The 25,483-nt window shown below is 40.3% G+C and overlaps 1 protein-coding gene across 2 annotated transcripts in view; it reads left to right on the top strand.

Moving 5' to 3' along the window:
- The window catches only part of Dscam1 (Down syndrome cell adhesion molecule 1), a 199,238-nt gene that overhangs the window by 26,615 nt on the left and 147,140 nt on the right, over nucleotides 1-25,483 (top strand). The window contains exon 5 of one of the 2 annotated variants that reach the window (XM_065231435.1): nucleotides 21-182. The exons of the other annotated variant lie outside the window; for it this stretch is intronic. Within the exon in view, the coding sequence (XP_065087507.1) occupies nucleotides 21-182 (162 nt within the window). The remainder of the gene's footprint in view (nucleotides 1-20; nucleotides 183-25,483) is intronic. 2 annotated transcript variants of the gene reach the window in all.

Genomic DNA, 25,483 nt, shown 5'->3' with positions numbered 1-25,483 from the left:
TTCTGTTATCGATTTTTTAGTTGTCCACCAACACTACCAGATCCGAGTTAACGACGACTTCATCCTAAACGGAAATGCTGCCATTATGAAGTGCTTGGTTCCGTCGTTTCTGCAAGACTTCATCACCATCGATTCTTGGGAAATTGACGACGAGGTCGTTACCATCGATATGGAATCTTTGGGTTCGTCCGCTCGCTAGAACTCGTTTATCCTGTTCCCACTCCCCACCCAAATTATCGTTTCATCTAGTTAATCACGATCAATTTAATCCTTCTCCAGTCGTTCATCAGTTCTATCAAACCCGCTTGACCGATGAGTTTGTCCTGAATGGAAACTCTGCGCTGCTAAAGTGTCTGATCCCGTCTTTCATATCGGACTTTGTGTACGTCGATGCCTGGATTGCGGACGACGGTGAAGAGTACCATGTCAACAACGCCGACATCGGTATTTGCTAGGTTCTAGATTCTAGTCCTGCGAACCCATCCAGCGATCCTATCCCCGTAGCTTTTTGAGTTGTCGTCCTCCCCGTCTAACCATCCGTCGCCCCTTTTGTTTTGCAGTGGTTCATCAGTTCTACAAAACTCGAGTGATCGACGAATACGTGTTGAACGGAAATTCTGCCCTGTTGAAGTACTTGATCCCTTCGTTTATCGCTGACTTCATTAGCGTAACCTCGTGGGTAGCGGACGACGGCACGGAGATCGAGATGAACGATGTTACCGGTACATGGATTGCAGCTCATCTTCTCCCTTGTCCCCAGACACTATCCAATTCGTTTGAGTTACTCTATCCTTCATCTACCCCTCTTTCCAGTGGTGAACCAGTACTACGAAGCACAGGTGTACGATGTGTTTGTCATCAAGGGCAACACCGCGCTGTTCAAGTGTCAGATCCCTTCCTTCGTAGCGGATCACGTTGAGATCATCGAGTGGGCTACCACCGATGGGCAGACTTACGGGATGGACGACAGCTTCGGTAGGGATGGGTTGTACGGTGCGGCGATCCTCTGATCCTTCTGCTTCTCACACGGCGCTCGTTTTTGGGTTTCAAAATTTTCAAAACATCTTTTCAGTTAGTATTTTTTTAGTTCATTCCCATCACCCGCAAGAATCCCGTCTTTCGATTATTATTTTGAGTTTTTTATGCTCCCTATCCGCACTTTCCAGGGGTCTAACGACCTACCCATCCCGTTGAGAATCCTCCTTCCCACTAGCAAGTAAGATAGTCTGTAAGAAAGCTGCTACGAACTCGTTCGATGGCTCTACTCTTGTGGTGTGCGATGGCAAAAGCGACCTCGAGAAAAAAAAAACAAGCGATCATAATCATACGGGTGGTGGCAGGTGCAACTCGAATATCTTCGTTCATTTTTGTTTTAGGTTCAAAACTGGTTCACGATTGCGACTGCGGGAATCGAAAAGAATAATGCGAAAGCGGATGGATGAAATGCTAAAACGCAAATATGACAATGATATCGTGTCTTCGTCGTCGTCGTCGTTGTCTTCGATGTGTTGCTCAGTTGGTGACGTTGTTTTCCTAAATGAAGACCTGTAATTGACTGCTGTTGGTGGATTGTGTTGATCCGCAGAGTAGATGCAACGGTTGAATGTTAAATTTCTACACCCAAGGAAAGAATGTAAGACTCTCTTACCGTTTTGTAGGAAAGATAGATGAACAGAGTTTGTAATAAATCACCGCATATAAAGTAGGGTGCGTCAACTTTACAACCCCTCTGCTCCCCACTGCTGTTTCAATGCGTATTGAGGTCCCCAAAAACTGTGCAAAATTTGAACAAATTTGGTTATAATCTCGATTTGCGGGAGATTTTTTAATTTTGTGTGGGAAAATCTATGAGAAACGGAACGATCCTGTTAATTTACGATTTCACCAAATCTCGGACTTAGATTGAGAATACTATACGAAACAACTTTATCGAAGACTGCAAATCGATTTGATCTTTGTACAAAAAGTTACTAATCATTCACTTTAGACCAAGTGTTCCACTCGTACCTACAAGCTCATACATACACTTGTAGGTATGCGCGGAGCAATAGGTCTAAATTAATATAATAACATTTGCTCAGAATCGTCTTCGACAAAATTATTCTGCATAGCATTCCCAATCTATTTCCGAAATTTGAGCAATATTTGTATTTGTGGGCAAGGAAATAAATAGGTTCGTTTCGTTTTCCATACATTTTCCCATACAAATTCGTTCAAATTTGACATCGTTGTTGGAGACCTCAATACACATCGGAAGAGCAGTAGCGAACAGGGAGTTGTGATCCACCATAAAAACCTGACCCACCCTAATATACAGATTAAGCAATGTAGCCATTTGACTTTTCAATAAATTATATGAAATGTTCACATATTTGTTATCTTGTGAAGGTTTTGCACGAAAATATTGATTCATGAAAAGTTATTTGTTCGTTACAATCTGCTGTAATCTGTATCCCATTTTCTTTTTTTTTTCTTGTCTGTAGAGCAAATTTACAACTGCGCCCATTACTTAGGAATATTGTTGTTTGACGCATATTTAATGTGGTGCTAGTCGCATATTTTTTCACAATGGATCCATGAAAATGCTGAGGTTTTGACGGAACTATGCTGTGGCTACCAGTACCACTGTATATTACATTTGATCGTCCATATACAGTAGCGCCAAAAGCATATTGTGATGGGTTCAAAACTTGACCATCTAAATTCATCAATTAAGGTGTGATAGACATTGGTTGACATAGCATGCAGTCCCACTTAGGCTCAACTCGTTTTATAAAGTCTAATACCCTGTTGGGATTAATTTGCCAAATTTAGAAGGGTTCTAATAGCCCTTTTCCAAATATTGATATTCCTTGATTGAACAGTGCTCCGCAATTGCAGAGTATATGTTCAGCAGTTTTGTTTTCAAAATGACAAAAACGACAGCCGCTAAACTGATTTTCTTCCAATTTTATTGAAGCGATATCTGCTAGGGCAGTCACCAGTCATTAGACCAGTTATTACCGAAGATCCGTTTTCCTAAGATTAAGTAAGATCCGAGCTTTGACAGCGTTCGGTGTTATAAATCTTTTGGCTTGTCTGGATGTATCCGTGGCATTCCAATTAGATTCTACTATAGACGATTCTCTAGTTCTTAGTTCCATCCTTAGAGCGCACTCAGGGACTCCACAAAATGGTTCCGGACCGATGAAGCTCGATGTTGAAGCTAGACTGTCTGCATTTTCATTTCCTTCTATACCACAATGACCGGTATAATGTAACATGCATTCCCACACTAGCTTTGATCGACATGTAAACGCCTTGAGCGCATTAAGAGCTGCCTGGCTTTCCGAGAATATACAGATCTTAGCAAAGCTGTATTTCTTTATTGTGCAGTGTTATTATGGAAGAACTCTTTCTACAATGTCGCATTTATGGTCATTGTAGACAGATTTAGTCCGGTAGTTAGAAGGTGATAGCTCAATTGCAGATCCAGCAACCCATTTCAAAATGTCTTGAGAGCCACGCCCATTCCGGGGTTACTTTCTCTCACTATGAGCCCCGCATGTATGCATCACCGTTATCAAATGGATATTGGATATTCGAAAATATTTTTTTCAAACCTGGCATGTATTTAGTTTCATCTTGATATTTTTTTTTTAAATAATTGGAAAGCTCTCACCATATTCTGCTCTTCCGCCGTCGTTAATTGCTTCTTTTGGAATCCCTTGGACTTTTTCTCTAACGCTTCGTATTTCATTCCGTGCTTCACCGGCAATTTCCTTCCGTAGATCGTCCTTGGTTGGTTCTAATATGATTCCGTCGGTTTCATGTCCACCATATGTCATTGAATTGCCATGGTGATCTGGGACGAGGCTCACGTCCAAAGTCGCTGGTCCACCGAGCGCTCCGTGTGTGAAAAGAGAATGAAAGAAATACGAAAGGGATCAGTTTCAAGAAGTGACAGTTTCATCAGATTCCCCAACTAACCATACTCAAGCAAAGTAAGAATATACAAGCTATATTGCGACTATATGGTTATTTGGGTACTCATATGGCCGTCAGAATGGTTCATATATGCGAAGTCAAGTATTTCTGAAAGTGATGCGTTATATTTCTCAATGTTTTGATTTTATCCTTACGTTACCTCAATGTTATATCACAGACAAGCAGACACAACACATTGAACATTTATCTTTGTAAACCCTTCCGCCATCTGTCGTGTGTATAAATACACAATACACTCAACAAATGGTTGTAGTGTGTAAACGTCAAATGCTAGGGAATTGATTATGTGCACCACAAGTGGCGGTACTACCAACTAATAAAAATTTAAATTGACCGTTAAAAACGATTTCGATGAACGTTTTAAGAGTGTTATGTCTGCTTGTCTGTGATCATACCTTCACTATCGCAACTTCGGGCAATCTGCGAAAGTACATTACGACACCCTATACACTCTCTGACCGAAGCGCAGGGAAGCTGTATTTCCTTATTAGGCAGATATTCACACATTCAATGCTTGCTTGAATTTCTGCTTGAAATACTGTGGGACTATGTGGCCAAAAACTAAGGAAAAGTGTGCAATAAACAAACTAGAAAAATTGCAAAGACTGGCTACGGTATCTACAACAGGCGCGATGCGTTGCATACCTACGAAAGCCTTAGATGCGATACTAAATCTTCTTCCACTACACCAATTTGTGCAATTAGATGCTGAAAAGAGCGCACTAAGACTTAAGCGAACTAAAACCTTGTTTGAAGGGAACATTAAGGGTCACCTACATATATTAAAACACATACGAATCAATCCATTAGTTGCAGTCAGTAATGATTGGATGGAGACAAAATTCAATTTTAGTCGACTATTCAATGTGGTACAACCAGACCGCTCTCTCTGGAGTGCGGGAGGACCACAAATCCACCCAAGATCAGTTGTATTCTTTACTGATGGATCAAAACAAAATGATAAAGTGGGAGCTGGTGTGACAGGTCCTGGTGTTAATATTTCAGTTTCTATGGGTGGATGGCCAACCGTTTTTCAGGCTGAAATTCAAGCCATACTAGAGTGCACTATTGTGTGTTTAAAGCGAAAATATAAACATGCAAATCTATGCATTTTTTTCTGATAGCCAAGCAGCTTTGAATGCTTTAAAATCGTTTACATGTACTTCCAAATAAGTTTGGGAATGCATTCAGTTACTTCAACAGTTTTCTAATAACAATACAGTAAATCTCTACTGGGTGCCAGGACACTGTGGAGTAGAAGGTAATGAAAAAGCTGATGAACTAGCCAGGCAAGGATCATCTAAACAATTTCTAGGACCTGAACCATTCTGTGGGGTCTCTCCAAGCTCCATCAAGATGGAATTAAGGAATTGGAAAAAGATGATGATAGATTGTAATTGGAATAATACTATCACAGCCCGACAATCAAGAAAGTTTGTGATGCCAAATGCATCAAACACACAAAAACCCCTTAGCCTCTCAAAGAAAGACCTATGTACTTACATAGGACTAATTACAGGGCACTGTCCAGCCAAATATCATCTAAAACCAATTAAAAAAGTTGATGATGATATTTGTCGGTTTTGTAACGAGGAAACAGAAACCTCCGAACATTTATTGTGCAACTGTGCAGCACTTCTTAACAGAAGGGTAAAGTTCTTTGATAAGGGACTACTATAGCCCTTTGAAATATGGTGTTCATCTCCTAGTAAGGTAGTGCGTTTCATACGACACATAATTCCTTGCTGGGAATATACCTAAAGTTAGGCGTTGATGGTTATTTCTAATAGTAGTTTCTTAGGGTGAAAATAATTTTAACAAAAAAACCAAGGAATATACTACAATAGATCAAATAAATGGTCGCAGTGGTAATGTACCCAACAAGAAAAAAAAATGTCCCATTGGTACAAATTTACTGACTCCAGGGCCATAGACCCCAGCTCCAGTATTTTCACACATTTTCGACCCGTCGGTGTAAAATACAATAGATCCTGGACGTATATTTAGCCCACCAAAGTCCCATACATGGCGGCTTGATTTAACCATTTTAATGGGAACATCACAGTTTGTCTTCGTTACCATCCAATGCTCCACTCTATTAACAGATGAATTTAAGTTGAAATCCTTCAGGATACTCAAATGCCATACCCATACCAGATCGCCATCTTAAATTTCATTTTGACGTTTGAACTGTGGGGCACTTTTTGCTGCCTGTAATTTAACAAATTGATGCAAGGGCAGAATATTGTGAAGGACACCCAAGGCAACAGATGGTGTACTTTTCATTGCCCCTGCCATTGACATACAAGCAAGTCTTTGCAGTTTTCCTAACTTTTTTGAGCGGTTACTTCATTTATTTTGGGCCATCATATCAGTGAAGCATTGGTAATTTTGGTCGAACTATTGCTGAATATATCCAGTATACCATATTTGGTCGTAGTCCCCATGTTTTCCCCACCACTTTACTAAACACCCGTAGCCCATTTCTAGCCTGAGTGATAACCTTTTCGAAATGAGAGTTTCAATTTAGTTTCCGGTTCAAAGTAACACCTAGGTATTTAGCCTCTTCCGCAAACTCAATTTGAACCCCATCTAGAGTAGGCTGTACCAACATAACTTGTGTTCTTTTGGTGAAAGGCACTATGACAGCCCTCGCTCCTACATCACGCGCACTTCCCGAGCAGGAACGAATATCTCGATACCTTAAATTGGTATGAATGTGGCCTGACATAACCCGAGCAGGAACCGATAAACATATGAATATCTTATTGTGAAATGATTCCTTATTTTGGTATGCTTGTGGTATAAAACCGTATTTTGATATTATTCAGCTATCAAAATATTTTGTAAAATATCAAATATATACCAAAATAACATAATATGATTTTTCAGTTTTAGACAATAACACCTCAAAGAGTTATTGGATTGATATTAGAAGACCTTTTAAATAACAAATTCTGGTAATCTGGCATCAAAAAAGCGTCTGTTGTTCGTTAGTTATTATAATAATTAAATTGTATATAATTTCATTTTTCGTATTTTTGAGGTATTATTTTTGGTATTTTACCTCTTATGTCAAGCTCTTCAATACCATATTGAGGTTGCCGATTATACTATTTTCATACCTGAGTTTAGTATTCATAAGATATTTTCTCCTGCTCGGGAAGAGGTAAAATTCCAAAACATAATACCAAAAAAATGATCTCACAACATCATGTTCGTGTCCTTAGTTTAGTGCATGTCGGATTACTCCATCACTATTGAGAAATGATGAAGTATTCGGTTTTGATACAGTTGTCATTCTTGTCTTCATCGCAAGGAATCGATTCTAATTAAAAGGTTCCGCTATTTATACCCTTCGGGGAACAACCTCCAAAGGCGCGCCCCTTTGTCAGTCAAAATTGGATTCCTTAGCAACAAAATTAAGAAATGACACCGATAATGACCATGCATCAGAACCCTAGTCTTAAACACTTCAAACTAGGGAACAACGAATAGAAGATTAGGAATCACATAGGTGAAGACTAACTAACTAATTTTTCCTTGCTTCAAGATCATCCTCGGTTGAGGCAAACCGAGGACTTATCACTATCAACAAGGCATAAAAAGTAACAAAGACTAAGATTTGTTCCTTTGATTTCTGAAAAATTTTGTTCCCGTAGTTTGAAGTTGTCAAGACTAGGAATCGGTGGTAGATCTTACATCCCATAACGTACCACGAAATGGTGATCTACCCACGTTACGGGGCACAATACCATAACAATACCAAATTATGCAAATGCAATACCAAAACAATAACAAACAGGTATTCTTTTGGTATACAAACATCAATTTTTGTTATTTACGAAGTATTTTGCATGCATTTTTTTGGTATTTTACCTCTTGCTGATCAACACCAAATTCATTAGTTATTTCTCCTGCTCGGGTTTGTTACCGATTAGAAATCGTATTTTCATATTTTTCACGCCACGGTGCCACATCATCTGCGTAACCAATCACCTCGAAACCTTGCTCCGCCAAGCTTTTATGGAGTTCGTCCACTACTAAAGACCACAATAAGGGTGATAGTACCCCTCCTTGAGGGCAACCCTTCACCGATCTTATAGTTAGTTGGGCATCTCCAAAATCAGCAGATATTTCTCGATCTGTGATCATTGCCATTATCCTATTAATAAGGCAGTTATCCAAGCCCTTTGCTTCCATAGCTGAACGCATTGAGCTGTAGGATGCATTGTCGAATGCACCTTCAATATCGAGAAAAGCAACCACGGCTATTTCCTTGGCTTTAAGCGATTTCTCGATTTTATTTACTAGATATTGTAGAGCCGTTATCGTAGTTTTACCTGATATAAGCAAATTTGAATTTGCTAAGCGGTAACCTCGCTAAACTTGTTGATTTGATGAAACAATCTAGAATTTTTTTCCATTCTCTTTAACAGAACAGATGAAAGGCTTTCGGAATCGCTCTTTTCCAGCTTTTGTAATGAATGCAACTCGAACCTTTCTCCATGCTTTATGTATGTAGCTCAGGGTAACACTGGCTTTAAATAGTTCAGTAAGGAGGGTCTGAGCGTTTCTTTCCCCTGTTGAAGTAATGCTGGGAATATTTCATCTTTCCCGACAGATTTGAAGGGTTGAAAAAAAAAACTCAATTCCCATTCAACTCTAGATGCCCATTCAAAGTCCAGTTCTGCTGGCGAAAATGGAGTTGACTCTGGGAAGTGAGTCCTCATAATTTCTTCCAGTGTTTCAGAAGAGTCAGCACTGACTCAGTAGCAAAACTACCATCTTCTTTTTTTAGGCTGCCAAGACCATTTGATTGAATGGTCTTTTGAAAGAACTTTATGCATCCTTGCAGCTGCTGGAGCATTATTGATGTCTTCACAAACCCGTCTCTAATCCGTTTAGCTCACCTCAATTCTCTGATGTATTCAGTTAGGGCCTTTTTGTATTGATCCCAATCTGAAGTAGCTTTAGCTCTATTGAACAATCGTCTGGACATCTTCCTCAATTTTGCCAGCTTGTCGTTGCACCAAGGAACATCCCTATTAGATGATCTATGCTGGATAGGGCAACTAGTATGATATGATGGGATCATTGTGTTTATGATCGTATCAGAAGCACTTTCTAATTGTGAGTGCGTCTTAATTTGAATGTCATTAATTGAATTATCATTCATTAAATGAAAACGATAGAGGTCCCAGTTAGTTTTTCTTACGTTTCTATAGTCTTCTGATATCCGGATCAGACTTTTTATAATCAACCTGATGTGCTTATGGTCGGAAAACGATTCTTCATCAAAAACTTGCCAATTCACAATTTTATCTGTCAAAAGGCCACCGCAGATCGTAAGATCGAGAACCTCTCGTCGAATTACATTGATAAATGTTGGAGAATTTCCTCTATTAAAAGCTGACTAAAAGTAAATTGGCACACTCAAAAAGACCTTCAATTCGTGATTCAATAAGTTTAAAAAGTCCATTAATGATTACTTTACAGTGCTTTTATACTTCAAAGTTACAGCATTAGATGGTTACATGTCTCAAGTTCGAACGAAATCTCGAACCTTCCTCTTGATGGAGCCTATCAGCGCCTGCACTGTGGAAACGGACCCGGAAACAGCGCATTTCTTCCATTTTGCCCACATTTGCTGGATGTCCTTGGCTGTCCCACCGCTTCGTCGAGGTCGATGCTTTTAAATTGCACAGTATTTTTCGATTGGTCGAAATTCCGGGCAATTCGGAGGATTCATTAGCTTGGGGACGAAATCGATCTTGTTGGCAGCATACCACTCTAGAACCACCTTGAAGTAGCGGCAGCTGGCCAAATCGGGCCAAAAAATGACTTTGCACCGGATTGAACGGCAATATAAGCTTTTTCAAGCATTGTAAACTTGGGATGTCATCGTCGAGGATGTGACGAATGGTTCCGTTTTCAGGCCACAACTGCAAATCGTTTGCCAAATCATGGCCTTCTTCGTGAACTTGTCGGCAAACACGAATTTGAATCTTCCCGGTACATCCCCACGTCCAGTCGCGATGAAAAACTTTTGACCGGGAAGCTGCTTAAAATCGAGTTTGATAAAAAATGTGCAGCCCTTGTGTTTTGTCAAAACTCGGTCGTACAAGAGCCTTGCACGCTTTTTGGCCACGGAATTTTGCTTCATGTGCCGGTTCGAATGTTTACTGGCTTTGTACGACTTGTAGCCTTGCCTGGCAAGGATTTTCCGCACCGTTTTAAAGTTGGCCTTGTACCTTCTGGCCACATCTCGGATGAAAAGACCAGGGTTTTTCTGCACAATATTTTTTCTTCTTTCGAGTTCCATTTGACGTTATTTCTGAACGCGATCGACTACTTTGATCAAACTTGCACCAGTTGTTCTGTATAGAAGTGTAAACAAACCACTGTCAAAGATTTTTTATTCTCAACACTAGAGGGGTGCTAGTAGCGCGCGAGGGGCGTACCCATTTACTTTTAGTCAGCCTTTACATGTGTCAATATCGTTAGACGATATGTAATTCAGAAGGTTCTCACCTCTTTTATTAATATCGGTACTTCCCCACATTATGTGATGAGCATTTGCATCGCACCCTATTATAAATTGAGTGTTTATTGTTTCACAGTAGTTGACTAAATTTGCGACCGAAGAAGGAGGGATGTCATCAACATCTCCTGGGAATTAAGCTGAAGCAACATATAGCTCCGTTTTTGCTCGTGTCGTTGGAACCTCCATCTTGATCGCAACGATATCTCTACCAATAAATTCAATAATTTATTGGTAGAGATATCGTTGTTATCAAGATGAGGGATCAAGGGATTTTTTTTAAATACTTAAAATACGTGCCAAAACTGTTCGAATATGTGATTCATTACATCCAGGTTCATCTTTCTGGACTTTTGTCATAATAATCCCTGGAGACCATAAAGATAATGGTGGATGATCTCTCTAATGAAATGGGACGCCAGATTTGAAGATACGGTAGAGTCTAATCGCCTATTTTGGGTCTATCGAGCAGAAAACATCAAATAAATCCATTGTTTCAGAGTTAACAAGTCAATTATGCGTTTAGTACGATACTTTAGCTCAAAAGCTACAGAACGAGGTTTTTTTTATTTATTTTTTTTAATTATAGTCTCTTTAACACTCTTGGGTCATTCGTGACTTGTCCGGGGGTGAGATTTGAACTCGTGACTTTGGTGTGAGAGGTATGGATGTTAACCACTACGCCGGGGTCGCCCCCAGAACGAAGTTAATGAGAACACGTGATGTGAATGTTTACACACATTTTTCTAAAAAAAAACAAAAGAAGCGCTCCGACCGAATCAATTTTTATCTTCATCTGATAGGCCGAAGTGAACGGCGTTTAAATGGCGTTTGAATGTATTAGGCCTAATTTAGAATCCGTACGCCGAGTTTGGGGTCAAGAAGCAGTGTCAGATTTTTAACAATATCTCAACAATTTGTTTCTCTAGAATATAAAAATACACTACACTGAAAACGAAATTAACTCAGAGAGTGGATCACTTTTACTGAGTTGTGAATCCCTTTTACTCATTTGTACGGAGAAATTTCTAAAAGCGTAGGTCACAGCGCATGAGTAACCTACGTTTTTAGACATTTCTCCGTACGAATGAGTAAAAGTGACTCACTCTCTGAGTAAGATTCGTTTTCAGTGTAAGAACCGTTGTGATTGCTTTCTTTCCAATGCAGTTGGCAGTTTCTACTCTAATCATCCGTAAACTATTTTTTTTAGGTTTAAAATTAGAATCTCATATTCTAGCCTCACAACGCTTCAAGCGTTACAGCACCAATTCCGTTTATTCAATCGACTTCAATCTTCAAATTGCCACCATCACCCCGTCCTGAACGTCGTCGTCAGGCCAGGATGATTGAATAAAACAAAAACCGTACCGACGTAGGTAGCTTGCGACATATGTGTCACGTTGTTCTGGCTATAGAAAGCCTCAGCATCTTCAATGTATGTTCTTGTCCATATAACCTTGTGCAACCGCCATTGTAGTGGCAGAGATCACCAGGGCGAACCATTTGGCAAGCATATGGCATCAATTTCATTATACTGAATGCGCCGCATACATCTCCTACTGCTTTCGGCTTCCCCCTGTTTTGTGGGAAGATTTGTTTATTAGATTGGGTGAAATTTTGAGAAACGACGGTCGTATTTCACTTTCGCAGTGGTTTTGCTGGTACGGTGGTTGAATACTAAACGTCTTAACGGATTCCTCCATATTTACACCCATCTGGAGTATTTCTCCTCTCTGTAGTCAGCCATTATTTTCCGTTGGTTGAGTCAGTGATTAACGTTTTCAGATTACCATCAGACATGCTTCTTTGAATTCCTGCTAAAATGTGACATCGGCACGTCCTATCCACCGCGATATGTGTCCGCCGACAATCTTCCGTAAGGATGATGGGTGAAATCACACTCAAGACAGAAGATCGTGACAAGTTCACGGTTATAATAAACCGCAAACGCAACCACAACCACAACATAGACAATCTGAACTTACTTTCAGTAGCCATATATCTTCACCGCGTACATGTACATACTTTCGGCAAACTTTGACTCATTCAAGTCCGTCGTAGTAGAGAATACTGGATCGGGACTGAACGCCGGTCCCTGGCCATGGTGGTATTTTTATTCATTCATGATTTTGGGAGGGGGTCGTTGTGATTGGGAGTGTTATTGTTCGTTTTAGCTCTTGTTCGTACATGGTTGAACAGCTTCGGAGGGTCGTGTGCTAATTTCCCGCTAAAAATGAATGACTCACTAGTGCGCAGTGCACAATGATGCGCAAAAAATGAACCCTCCTGAAGGATAATAATTCCACACGGAATCATGTCGTAGTCCAATATTAAATGGGGTACGGTAAGATTTTGATGATTTTTCAATCATTAAATATTAATTGTGGTCAATTGAAAGTTTGCTTAAACGGCTCTATTTTTGCATCCATATATTGCGCGACGGGTACAATAATACTCTACATACACTCAAACAATTAAACACATTTCCAATGGAAAATATCCATTAGAATTTCACATAACTTTCATGTGATTTCGTAATTGGAAATCGCACCACAATATCACATGAACCTTATGTGTCCAATGAAATGTATGTGATTTATACCAAAGAACTCATGTGATCATATGAATGTTATATGTATTTCAGATAAAAATCATTAATTTTGTTGTTGGAAAAATATAATGTGCGTTCCCAATGGAAACTACATGAAAACATTTCAGAGGAAATCGAAACGAATTACAAGCCGAAAAATCCTTGAGGGAACCGGGAATCAAACCCAGCACCTCCAGCATGATATGTTGCGCCTTGCTCATTCCTGGAGTGCTTTTTGAATAGGTCGTATGTAGCAAACGTAATCAAATTGACATTTTAATGCTACCAGACACTAACTACTCTGCTTACTCTTCCTAAAGGCAAAATTTGGGGCTGCTAGCTCATTTCTGTTCCATTTTCTCATCAAAAAACTATGTATCGTATGTGCCAACGTGATGCGCACGGTCGAATGTAACACCACAACATGCAAAAGGTTGTATAAAAATGTTTCTTTTTTAGTAAGAAAGCTATCAATACCTTACTATCCATCTAATTGAAAATAGAAACAATTGTAAGTGTAAATACCTAGTTTATCTAATTAACAAAAATTTTACATACGACCCAATCAAAAAGGACTCCAGACTTGGCTATCGCCGTTTAAAACTTGGGTCATATTGAAAAAAAGGCTTATGCAGTTGGATCATGCAGATTTCAAAATTTTGCACGGCGCTCGAGAGAAGTTTTAAGATTTTTGATAAATATTGGCATTAACGGCTTCAGGAGTCATCCTAATAGGGGTATTGGCTGTTAAATGTAGACAAATTATTGTAACATGCAAAAGTTGCTTGCTAAGTTGATATTCCCCTAATATTCTCATTTCAGCGAAGGGTATGAAAAAAATCATTCAGAGCAAAAAGTTTGAGAATTGCTTAAAAACTGAACAAACTTAATGAAATCTGCCGGCTAACAAAATCGGGAAAAAAAGGGCAGAAAAAAATCAGGGGTAGAAAAAATCGCGAAAGCACTGTATATTGCAAACTTAAACTTGATTCTCAGGTGATGAAATAATTATAATTTAAGAACAACACCAAATAAGCTTCCACGAGTGTTTCAATGTATTTATCTGTTATTTTTGCATGGGAACATTCTTTCTATATCAGCTCTAAGATTCACCCATTGACATTTAGATTTGTTACTTTCATATAGGGTAAATTATGGCTTCGGCACCCGTTGACTGTTTTCGGCAACCGAAATTGAAACGTTAATTTCACTGTATTTTCCCATCAAAACTCTTCGCTGAATGTATTAAGCCGATTCCTTACCTTTTCAGCTTCAATCTGATTACATTTTTACGACTGTGCAACCTGTTCTGCCATATTTTTCTTTAAATGAAATATACACACTACAAAATACGACTGTTTTCGAGTTGCCGATAATAGAACAGCTGGTTAACACGCAGTTCAAATGGAAAGGGTGCCGAAGAAAAAGAGACTGCCGACAATAGTCACACTCACCTGAGAAGTTTGGAGCGTTGTAAAAACATGTTCAACCCGTTTTGATCAATTCTGTCGATTGGAATTGGTAGAACAGCAAGCAGCAGATAAATGTCAACAAACAAACCTGTCATGTATGTTTGTGACGCTGAGAAATCGCTAATAGAAGTTCGGACGCTGCTTAGATTGACGAGAATACGTAAATTCCCCTAATTGGTAAAATCACGCGTTTTGACTTTTTTTTAGTTGATAAGCGGCGAAATGAGCCTAATGGTAAGGGGTAACATGAGCATACTCTATTGCATCATCTAACTTCAAATGTCTCTCTGCTGGCTTTTCAATTGCGTTGTTTACCTACTGTATTGATGCTGCGATCTTACAGATGAAAATCCAGAAGGCAGAATATGCCAGAACGGTCTTAAAAGCGGCCATATTAACTATCAAACGGGACGGACCATGAAAATATCCACTAAGGACCATGGCATTCCTAGACAAACGCATCTGAAGCAGAAGTGTCATCGGGGCAGGAACTTCCCCGCTGAACAAATAAAAAAAGCTAGTGCCCCGCATTTTAAAACCTTAAAACATTTAACGATGTTAAACACTCAAAAAATTCCACACGTTTGATCGAAGTGTTTAAACACTTGATTTTTTAAATGCACAATCACATTTACTTTAAATGTATTTCACCTTGGTTCAATCCCAAGTAACATTGCAAGCTTTATAAAGGTTTTATAGCATTCTACAAGTCCAAATCATGGTCTACAGAACCCTCATAAAACCAAAATTGTTACTTGGGATGTATTATACACGTTAATTTCTAGTGCTTCAAACTTTGAAATGTTAAAAATCTTTCACTATCTATTCAAGTGTATTGCACATTGAATCACACTACTGTTCAAAACAGATGGATTTAAAGTGTTTTGCATTTCAATGCGATGTGAATTGCTTACTCAGAAAGGTAAACATCGAAAACAAGAGTTGTGACTTTATCCTATCAACCCGCTTCATATATATGAGAACAACCGTGGCACAGTGGGATCGAACGAAGACTCCGGCAGCAGCACATCCCAACAGTCCATGATCGAATTCCAAATCAGACCCATTAAAAATTTATGTGTAAGCTCTGGCCTCTGGCAGTTTTGTTTATATATTTGTCGATTCAGTTTTAGAGTTGGCAAAGTAGAAGTCGATAAAGTAGAATATTGAACTATGATGTGCAAAGCTATTGATATCACCGTATGAGGCACATAGAATCCAAGTGTGTCACAATTGAAATCCATAGTGTTCAGGCATGATTCATAGCATAAGATTCACACATGAAATGGATGTGTTTCACAATAAGCACAAAATTAAGTGTGAGACACATGATGATGACGTGTGGAATTTTTTGAGTGTGGGATCACTACCCGTGAAACCTTGCATACAGGGGGTAAGTCACTCTGCCGCATTGTGCTAGAACCCAACAAACATTGAAAGCTGAATAAGAGCTTGATCAGGCAAAAATTTGCTTCTTCAGCTAAAATATAGCTTATTCTGCTTTTAATAAGCTCAAATTGTTTGTTGGGAACCCACAAAAACACACTTCAAACACCGGTTGGGATCCGCGAATGCAGCAGCATCAGCAGGAACAGATACTAAACCGGTGAAGATGCCTTGCCGCAGTGATGGATAGCTCGTAAGTAAAACCCAGTTGAATTTTCAGTTAATCCATCGTAAAATAGATAGTTTAATGCTATTAATCTCCCTATCAAAATGCACAATTTCCACACCATGGAGCCACACTCTTTCTTTTCACAGAAGGTGCACTGGAGAGCGCTCTCAAAGTGTGACTCTGCTGTGCGGAAATTTTGAATTTTCATAGGGAGATTAATAGCAGTAAACAATCTATTTGAGGTTGGGTTAACTAAAAACTAAATTAGATTTAACGCAAGCATTCTATTTTAAAAATCGATCCATCCCTGCTTGCCAGAATACCAAGACAAATGCAACGAAACAGATTCTGATTTCTCAATGTCAGTCCTGTAGGTTCTCACCAGCAGCTGCCCAATCGCGATAGATTGCATTTGCCTTTGGCGTTGGAACTATTGTCACCGACCGGAATTCTATCTTCTATTGTGGGTAGGATTGCACCCATTGATTGCTTGGTCCTCCTTCCCGGGTGGCACGTGGGCGTTCGTCTTCCTCCTGCAGAGAGCATATTCGGAAACTTTACTAAATCCTCCCACCTTCTTTTCTTCTTATTCGAATTTCAAGCTTATTGCTTAGTGCATATTAGCTTATTGCGTGCTCTCAACTTAGTGTTCTAAATGCACTTCCACAGTTATTAATTGAGAGCTTTCGATGTCAATACCAATGCATGAATTTTTATATTGTTTGGCAAGCACAGTGATACTCTATGCCCAGGAAAGTCGAGAAAATTTCCAACCCGAAAGATTCCCTCGACCGGACCGGGAACCGAACCCGCCGCCTCCGACTTGGTAATACATTTACTGACTAGGCTATGAGGCACCAAATCCTTCCACCAGATGTATTTTTTGCATTAAGCAAACAACAGCGAATGAGTCGCAGGGGGATCCGTCATTTTCAGCGTTTTGTTGTGGTTGAGGATGTGGTTGCTATTGAGCATTTTTTTTTCGGTTGAAGTTTTGACAGCTCGGTCAACACGAAGAAACACCCAAAAACATACGAGAAACACTATTGACCAATGCACTGTCAAGTTTACTAAAAATGAACACATGACGTAATACTCGCGTAACTTTTATAAACATCTTGTTAGGCTCTTTTCACGCGAAACGCCCACGCAATTCATGAGCACTATCGGGAAGTGGAGAATTTACCCTACTCGATGGTGTTGTTGGTTTGCGTAAGCATACTTCGGTGCGCACGAAAAGGGTCTAACAAGTTTTGTGTACAAAAGTTGATTAGTCATTTTTAAATGCTACGCGAGCATTATTCATGTGTTAATTTTTAGTAAACAGGCCTGTTGTTTCAGATTTTTTCAGCAGATGACAGCTTTGCTAGATAGAGCGATTTATCGGTATTTGTACCGTTTTTGGAACTTGATACTGATAAACAGATGAGACTGAATTTTTGGATTTTATACCAATTTATACCGATTTTTTAATAATCACAATTATGAATGCCTGCCTGTGCTAAAATGTCAGAGAAAACTATTGTGAGAAACTTTTATCGTTCTGAATATTATCAAAAAATAATTCATCTAAAAAGGTGTCTTAGAGAGGATCCATTAAGTCCGTTACGCTCTAAGGGGGGAGGGGGTTTACAAAGGTGTGATAAGCAACCCAACTAACATTGAAAGCTGAATAAGGACTGCTTCAGCTGAAAAATAGCTTATTTAGCTTTTAATCAGCTCAAATTGTTTGTTGGGAATGTTTTATGTATAGCAAAACGTGACAAAAGGAGCGAAAGGGGAGGGGTTGAGTTTCTCTAAAATGACGTGACGTACTTAATGCATGCTCGCTTATGCTTCATACTCTTTTGACTAGTGTTTCCATTTCCTCGGCGTGTTTGGCTTCCCAGAAATCTAGAAACAGCTAATGGCTCATCTCGGTAATGTCACCAAAAAAGTCCATCAGAATGCTATTTTTTTTAACTTTCTGGTGTGTATTTAACCTTTCCCTTTGAAGTTTCTTTAAACTTTCGCCTGGATTTTTTATCCACCTTTGTCCGTAAGTTATTTCGATTTTCCCCGAGAGCTTCTGCTGGCTTCGCTCGAAAGGTTCTTCCGTCTTCGCCCGCCAGTTTTTTCCAGCTTCCCCCGGAATATTATGCCCTTGAAGATTCTAACGATTTTCACCGGAAATTTCCTTCGACATCTCCCAAAAATCTCTTCCGGAATTTTTATCTCACCTTCTCTTAGAAGATTCTTCAGACTGTTCCAGAAACCTTCTAGCTTTCGCCGGAGTAAGCTTCCGACCATCTTCAGAAGTTTCTTTAAAACTACCGCAAGAAGATTTTTTCCAGCTTCCTGGAGACAGTTTCTTCCATCTTTTCCAGAATATCCATTTAAACTTCTACAGGAAGTATCATCGAATTCTCCCAGAAGATTATTTCATCTTCCGTTTCTCAATAAGATTCTTCCGGAGGTTTTTTACGACTTCTATTGGAAGGTTTTTCCAAGCTTCTTCTAACTTTCCCTGGAATTGGCCACTCCTGGAATTTTCTTCCGATTTCCGAAGCCTTTCTGGCTTCCTCTGTCATCCGATCTTTTCCGAAAGTTTCTTTGAATTTTCCCTAGAAGTTTTTCATTTTTTTTTCCTGAAAAGTTCCCCGGATATGTTTCCTACTTTTCTTAGAACTTTCCTTAAAATTCCTCCGAAGAGCGTCTTTCTTCTTTCTCTGGAAGGTTTTTCGGCTTCCTTCAGAAGCTATTTCTAACATTCCCCGGAAATTTCTTCCGACTTTCCTGGAAAGGCCGGTCTTAAATAGGGGGTATGACTCTAAGATTTTTCAAGCTAAAAAAATAACAGTCCCAGCCACTCCAATTACAAAGTGTAAGATCATGCAAAGACTTGTGAGCGATTGTGTGGGATGCGTATGCTTTGAAAATAGATATTTCGTCTTGGATTCCCGAATACAATTGTTTGTTGCTTAACGAGGCGTTCCGGGTATCATCCAAACCATTTGGGGTGTTACGGCAGGCAGAATGAAACGTTTAGGACACCGGGTTTCTACGTGTGCAAATGATATGCTTGAAATCTATGTTTGTTACTTGTATATGAATGTTTCTGTATGTGCTTTTAATTAGGCAAAACCTCACTACTAGTAACCAATTGAATCGTTTAGGTATTAATAAACTTTAGAATAACAAATGTTCGCTGGAGTAGCCACTATTTCGCTTGTTACTTCGCTATCTGTTCTGTTGTTCCTCGTCGGAAGTGGTTTGTCCACTCCTTTCCTTACTGTCACCTGTCATATGTTCAGCTGACCGTTGACAGCCGTCATCGGAGTTTAGCTGGGGTGACAACCTGGAACGCCAACCTGAAGCAGTGCACCCAGCGGCAACATCATCCCCCCGTAACACTAGCCACCGGTCCCAGTTTTACCCTCTGACTCAACCTCCAATACAGCGAACTTGGATACTGGCCTACGTAATATCCACCTCGCAGTTTGTACAACAGCTTGCCGAACTCTTCCATCCTTCGCTGTCACGACCTCCTTAACGCGTCCACGAATCCAGCCGTTCCTGCGGGTGTCGTCGACAATCAGGACCAGGTTTCCTTCAGCTACGGGTTTGACATCCGCCTCGTCAGCATTGGGAGGTATTTCCGTACCCACCGTTTCCAAAAAACGTCCAATTGGTGTTGAATCTGGTTCCAGGAGTTTCTTACTGCAGAAGCTGGATCACTAAAGGCTACATTAGGTTGGCGCACGCCTCTTGAGCTTTCCATCAGGAAGTGGTTCGATGTAATGGTTTCCCCTTCTTCAGCATCCAGTGGCAGGTACGTGAGCGGTCGACTGTTAACGATACCCTCGGCTTCAACGACCAGCGTTTCCAATCCTTCGTCGTCCAATTTTCGATCGTTGTTGTACGCAGTCTGCATGGCCGTCTTTATCGATCGCACCATTCTTTCTCACCCACCGGCCATGTGAGGTGCTGCTGGTGGTATGAAGATCCATCTGGTATCTGTGTATCGTGAATTTCCTCAATCTGCTTTCGTAACAGATTCTCTGCACCCTGGAAGTTGGTGCCGTTATCTGTATAAATCTCCGCTGGCGTTCCACGACGGCAAACGAAACGGCGAATGCACTGCACGCAAGACGGTGTGGAAAGACTGTATGCAACCTTTCACATGGACAGCACGAGTGGTCAAGCAGGTGAACAAGCAGATCCAGCGTTTTGCAGTAGTCCTTCCTACTTTCACAGACAGCGGACCAAACAGATCAATTCCAACGTACCTTCGGTGTTGCCTTCGCCAACTTGCACCAGTGACAAGCAGCCGCTACTTGCATTACTACCGTCCTCAGTCGGGAGATATAGTAGAATTGACGAACTTCTTTTCACCACTGTTTCGGAGTTCCTGTGGCGAAAAGCTCGGTGAAAATCATCCACAATCAAACTGGTTACTGGATGTTTCCTCGCGAGAATTATTGGAAACTTGTCATCAAACGTAGTATGTGGCGCAGCTCCAGTTCTTCCACCGACCCGTAGAACTCCATATTGATCCACTGTTGGCGTCAACTGGTACAAGGCACTATTTGTCTTCCCAATATCAAGTTCACCTCCTCATGATACTCCTCCCACTGCACCACTTGCATCAATGTGTTCTGAGCTTTCTTCAGCTGATCCTGGCTCAGATACGATGATTGTGTCTCTTATCCTCGTCTTCTACGCCTGCAACCGTTCACAAAACGGTGCACGTACGCAACTGTTCCGGCTCCACTTCGGAAATCGACAGAAATCCACTATGGTAGCTGGAACTGTTGAACCTTGTATCACAAAACAGGGCCGTAGTTCCTCTTTCGGTTTCACCAGTTCCTTAGTTTGCTTCGGTAATTCGTTCTCGGGGAGACGAAGGTATTCCGGGCCTCTGAACCACTCGTCAGTGACTTCAGGACACGGGTTCTTCCCCATTTTGTCGCAGCATCCGCAGGGTTGAGTTTGCTGGGAACCCATCGCCATTCTGCGATGTCCGTTGTTGATAGTAGCTCTCCAATCGGACACGCTACGTATTGTTTGTAGCGGCGGTGGTCAGCTCGCAGCCAAGCCAATACAGTCGCGGAATCACTTCACTTCGACGTTGTGACCCTCCTGCACTAAATGGATAAGATCTGTTTATGTGCTGCCTAAAACCCGGTGTCCGAAACGTAACATGTGGAATAGTTCAATCATTTGGGTTATCATTCGTTTATGGTATTTTATTATTATGGTTGGTTTAGACTGAATTTTGTTAGCCTCGAAAATCTTAGAGCCATACCCCTAACTTTTTAGTCCAAATGTTTAAATTTCCGCCATCGAAAAAGGCAAAAATATAAAATTAATTAAAATAGTAAATACCGATAAATATCGATTTTTTAAAACCTTTGATACCGTTAAGCTTGAAAAAAATCTGGTAACGCTGGTAGATGAGCAAAACTTCACCCGTGCACAGGTCAATAAGCACAGACACAAGGTGGCAGAGTGAGTCACTGCTTGCATAACAACTGGCGGAGCTCAATGTCAATGTTCAACACCGAGACGCAGCTCGCTGCACAGTGGTGCCAAGGGTATCAAAACACGCGCTTTTTTATTTACCCTGAAATGGTTGAGTAAAGGTACTCGGTGTCTTCTGAGAAGTTTCTCGGGTTACAACAATCCTTCTTATGGTAAAAGAAAGTGAAAGATTAATCCACCTAAAAGTGAGATGCCAAATTTATTTTTTAATATGATAAGATACAAAATAATTGTGTTCTGCAAAGCTGTAGAGAACATTACTGTGAACAACTTTGCTCAAGACTATAACTTTCTAGCTCTAATAACTGCTGAAATATAAAGGTTATATTGTGAAAAGAGGCATACAAATGGATATCCAAGCAACCTGGGTTATTTCTAGTGACTAACAAAATGACTCGGGATCAAAACCAGACCACCCCCAAACGACCCTTGACTGAATCGGTTATGTACTTTAAATATTTTTCGATTTTGTCAATAATCAATAACAGCATCATTCATGTTTAATGTTTATTACGTTCCGATTCAAATTGTACGAATCTCAAAGAGCGCATGCAGTTTTCTCTTCGTCAATATCACTGTTCTCGCCGTTGTCATCTGTGATGGCCAAAAGTTGCAGAGCATCCCCGGACCACACCTTACTTTTGTTTTTCGGTAGTTAACTCATGTTGGAAATTAACGGATCGGAGGATTCCAGAAGATGGTGAAGAAGATCTGTATTCGTGGCTTCTCTGGAAATCTTTCTTGTGTGGTGGGTTCTGTATTGCTTGGTAGCTATGTTTCTGCTTTCCTGGGCCTCTTCAGATAGTTGCCCAATGGATATTAGAAACGCAAAATCACTTTCGCCCCGTGTTTGAGTACTTTATGAACAGACACGGGGAGATAGTACCATGGATATAGATCGACTAGTTTACGAGACGTTTCTATTCCGCAGCTTTCGAACCTCTCGCAGTTAAATTCGTAGCCTCAAGATAGTATAAGAGTTTTTAGTTGAATACACATTTATCCAAGTATTCATATGATTTATTACCTGACGTTAATTTCCAACATGAGGGAACTACCGAAAAACAAAAGTGAGGTGTGCTCCGGGGATGCTCTGCAACTTTTGGCCATCACAGATGACAACGGCGAGAACAGTGATAATGACGAAGAGGAAAGTGCATGCGCTCTTTGAGATTCGTACAATTTGAATCGGAACGTAATAAACATTAAACATGAATGATGTTGGTTTTGTTTATTGACAAAATCGAAAAATGTTTAAAGTACATAACCGATTCAGTCAAAGGTCGTTTGGGGGTGGTCTGGTTTTGATCCCGAGTCATTTTGTTAGTCACTAGAAATAACCCAGGTTGCTTGGTTATCCATTTGTATGCCTCTTTTCACACCTACTCGATAACAGTCCCGTGGTTTCACAAAATCGCCATTTCAAATTCTGAAAAGTGACAAGTTTCAATGCAAGTATTTCGGTTAAGGGTCAAGTGGGGGCGGTCTGGTTCCTTCACCATTTCATTGCTCAAAGAAAGGCCTACTCGTTTTTGCCCGTTTAGAAGTTATTGGTATTGGAAATTGGGTAGTTTTCAACCAAAAAATGTAACTAACTTTTCAAATATTAATGATAGCAATTTGCAGTCTTCTGAAAAGATATGTAATTTGCTGTTTCTAACATCTTTGTACAACATGCCACACGTAGAAATATTATAGAAAAAGTTACAGGTACAAAACTGATTTTAACGATGTCTACACAATATAACCTTTATATCTCAGCAGTTATAAGAGCTAGAAAGTTATAGTCTTCAGCAAAGTTGTTCACAGTAATGTTTTCTACAGCTTTGCCGAATGCAATTATTTTGTATCTTATCATATTGAAAAAATAAATTTTGCATATCACTTTTAGGTGGTTTAATCTTTAATTTTCTTTTACCATAAGAAGGAATGTTGTAACCCGAGAAACTTCTCAGAAGACACATAGTACCTTTACTCAACCATTTCAGCGTAAATAAAAAAGCGCGTGTTTTGATACCCTTGGCACCACTGTGCGCTGGTTGGGATTAGCTGCATGGTTCCGTTAACGGCATCCGGAACTTTCGTTACGTGCTCCTGGTGAATCGATGCACCTCTAAAGAGATAGAATCTACTATTTACCTAAGTAACACATCTTCATGAAATTATGTTGAGTAAACTTCCTTATAACCAAATCCAGTGTTGCTTGGGTAGTAAGGTGCTCATTATGTCCCGTACATCGACTGTTCACGTGGTTTGACACCACAAACCTAAATCGTATTTTGTTTAGCATAAAACCCTGTTTTTCCCTATCCCAATCAGTTTGTCAAACATTGCAGTCATTTTGTATGCTTAATTCAGCAACCAACTTAAGGTGCTCATTACGATCCTAGTCCCCCTATAATCCAAAGCTTGAAAATAATTCTAGGAGTTGGTGTTCCTCATGATTCATGACATAATTTACTATAGATAGAAACCTCCTATCTTCGATGTTTTGGTTTGGATTGATCAACGACTACCAAAAAACTTACTCACTCGATTATTCATGTGCCATGTGTTATGTTTATACGTCCACGGATCGTATATTAAAAACACCCAAGCATTAATAAAAAACGCCATGTTGACACCATGTTTTAGAAAAGTTAGTTTGAATATGCTATAAGGAATGAACTACCATTCCCTTAATGAACCCCGTTGGACAATAAAGACATAAAGATACATCGTCACCCAACAAAACATCGTCACCATAGCAACACATCGAATTCTCAACAGGACGAAGCTAGTCGCTTCGTGAAAATCAACTGATCCCGAATGGAAAGCAACAGGTGCCATATGCTTCGTGTTCACACAACTACCAACGTGCACAGCAAAGGAGACCCACTTTCTACAAGTCGTCCTACACGCTGTACTCAATCGCCATCTGCTGCTTCCATTCATCCCAGCTCGCTCGACGACGACGATGACGACGACGACCCAGCTGAAGTCCCGCTGACTGGTTCGTTGTACGATATTATTTTGTTGTCGTCTACCCACGTGCAGACGGGTTTCCACTAGTAGGTATCAAGTGGGGTTCACTCTACATTTATGTAGTGCTTTGTCGTGGTCGTGCTGCACTGTGCGCCCGATTCATTGAGTTGTTGTTAGTTTTTTTTTTGGGGCCGGAACATGCATAAACTATACAGCGGAAAAGAGTATTAAAACGAGAGCATGCCGGTTGTAGCACTGTACCTCCCACTACTTGCGTAGTGCATGAGTCTGGTGCACCTTCTTCGAGCGTGCATTTGCCACCACCCACTCGCGGCGCGACGTCCGCTCGGCTCGGAAGAAGCGGGTTTCTGTTTGTTTATAAACAAACCTGTTGTTGGTTGGTCGCGTCCGCGGTGATAATAATGGGGGCATTCCTGTTTGGGTTTTATTTGTACTGGTCCGCTATCGTTGTTTTCACGTTTGAGTAGCTTGCATCGAACGAGTCTGGCTGAGTGATATTTTGGAGTATGCTGGGGTTTATGCAAATACATTAATCTTCGCGTGTTTGGATGCGTTATCGTTTATGTTTGGTATGATGCAATCATACAGACGAATTGCTTGGGAAACAGTAGGTTATCTAAACCGCAGCATACATCAACGCTCTAAACAATCTGTGCTTCTATCCATAATGGTCACATAGGTATATAGTGGGAGCTCATGGTCTTCAACGCCAAATTAACTTAATTAATCCTACTTGAACTTCAATTCAACGCAAACTAGAGGATCTT

The sequence above is a fragment of the Ochlerotatus camptorhynchus genome, unplaced genomic scaffold (genome assembly GCF_037179485.1).
Source record: "Ochlerotatus camptorhynchus isolate MF236.1 unplaced genomic scaffold, CSIRO-AGI_Acam_v1.1 ptg000357l, whole genome shotgun sequence".
In the NCBI taxonomy this organism is placed as follows: Eukaryota; Metazoa; Arthropoda; class Insecta; order Diptera; family Culicidae; genus Ochlerotatus; species Ochlerotatus camptorhynchus.
Note: the sequence above shows the minus strand (reverse complement) of the source record. Positions and strands in the feature narration are given on the sequence as shown.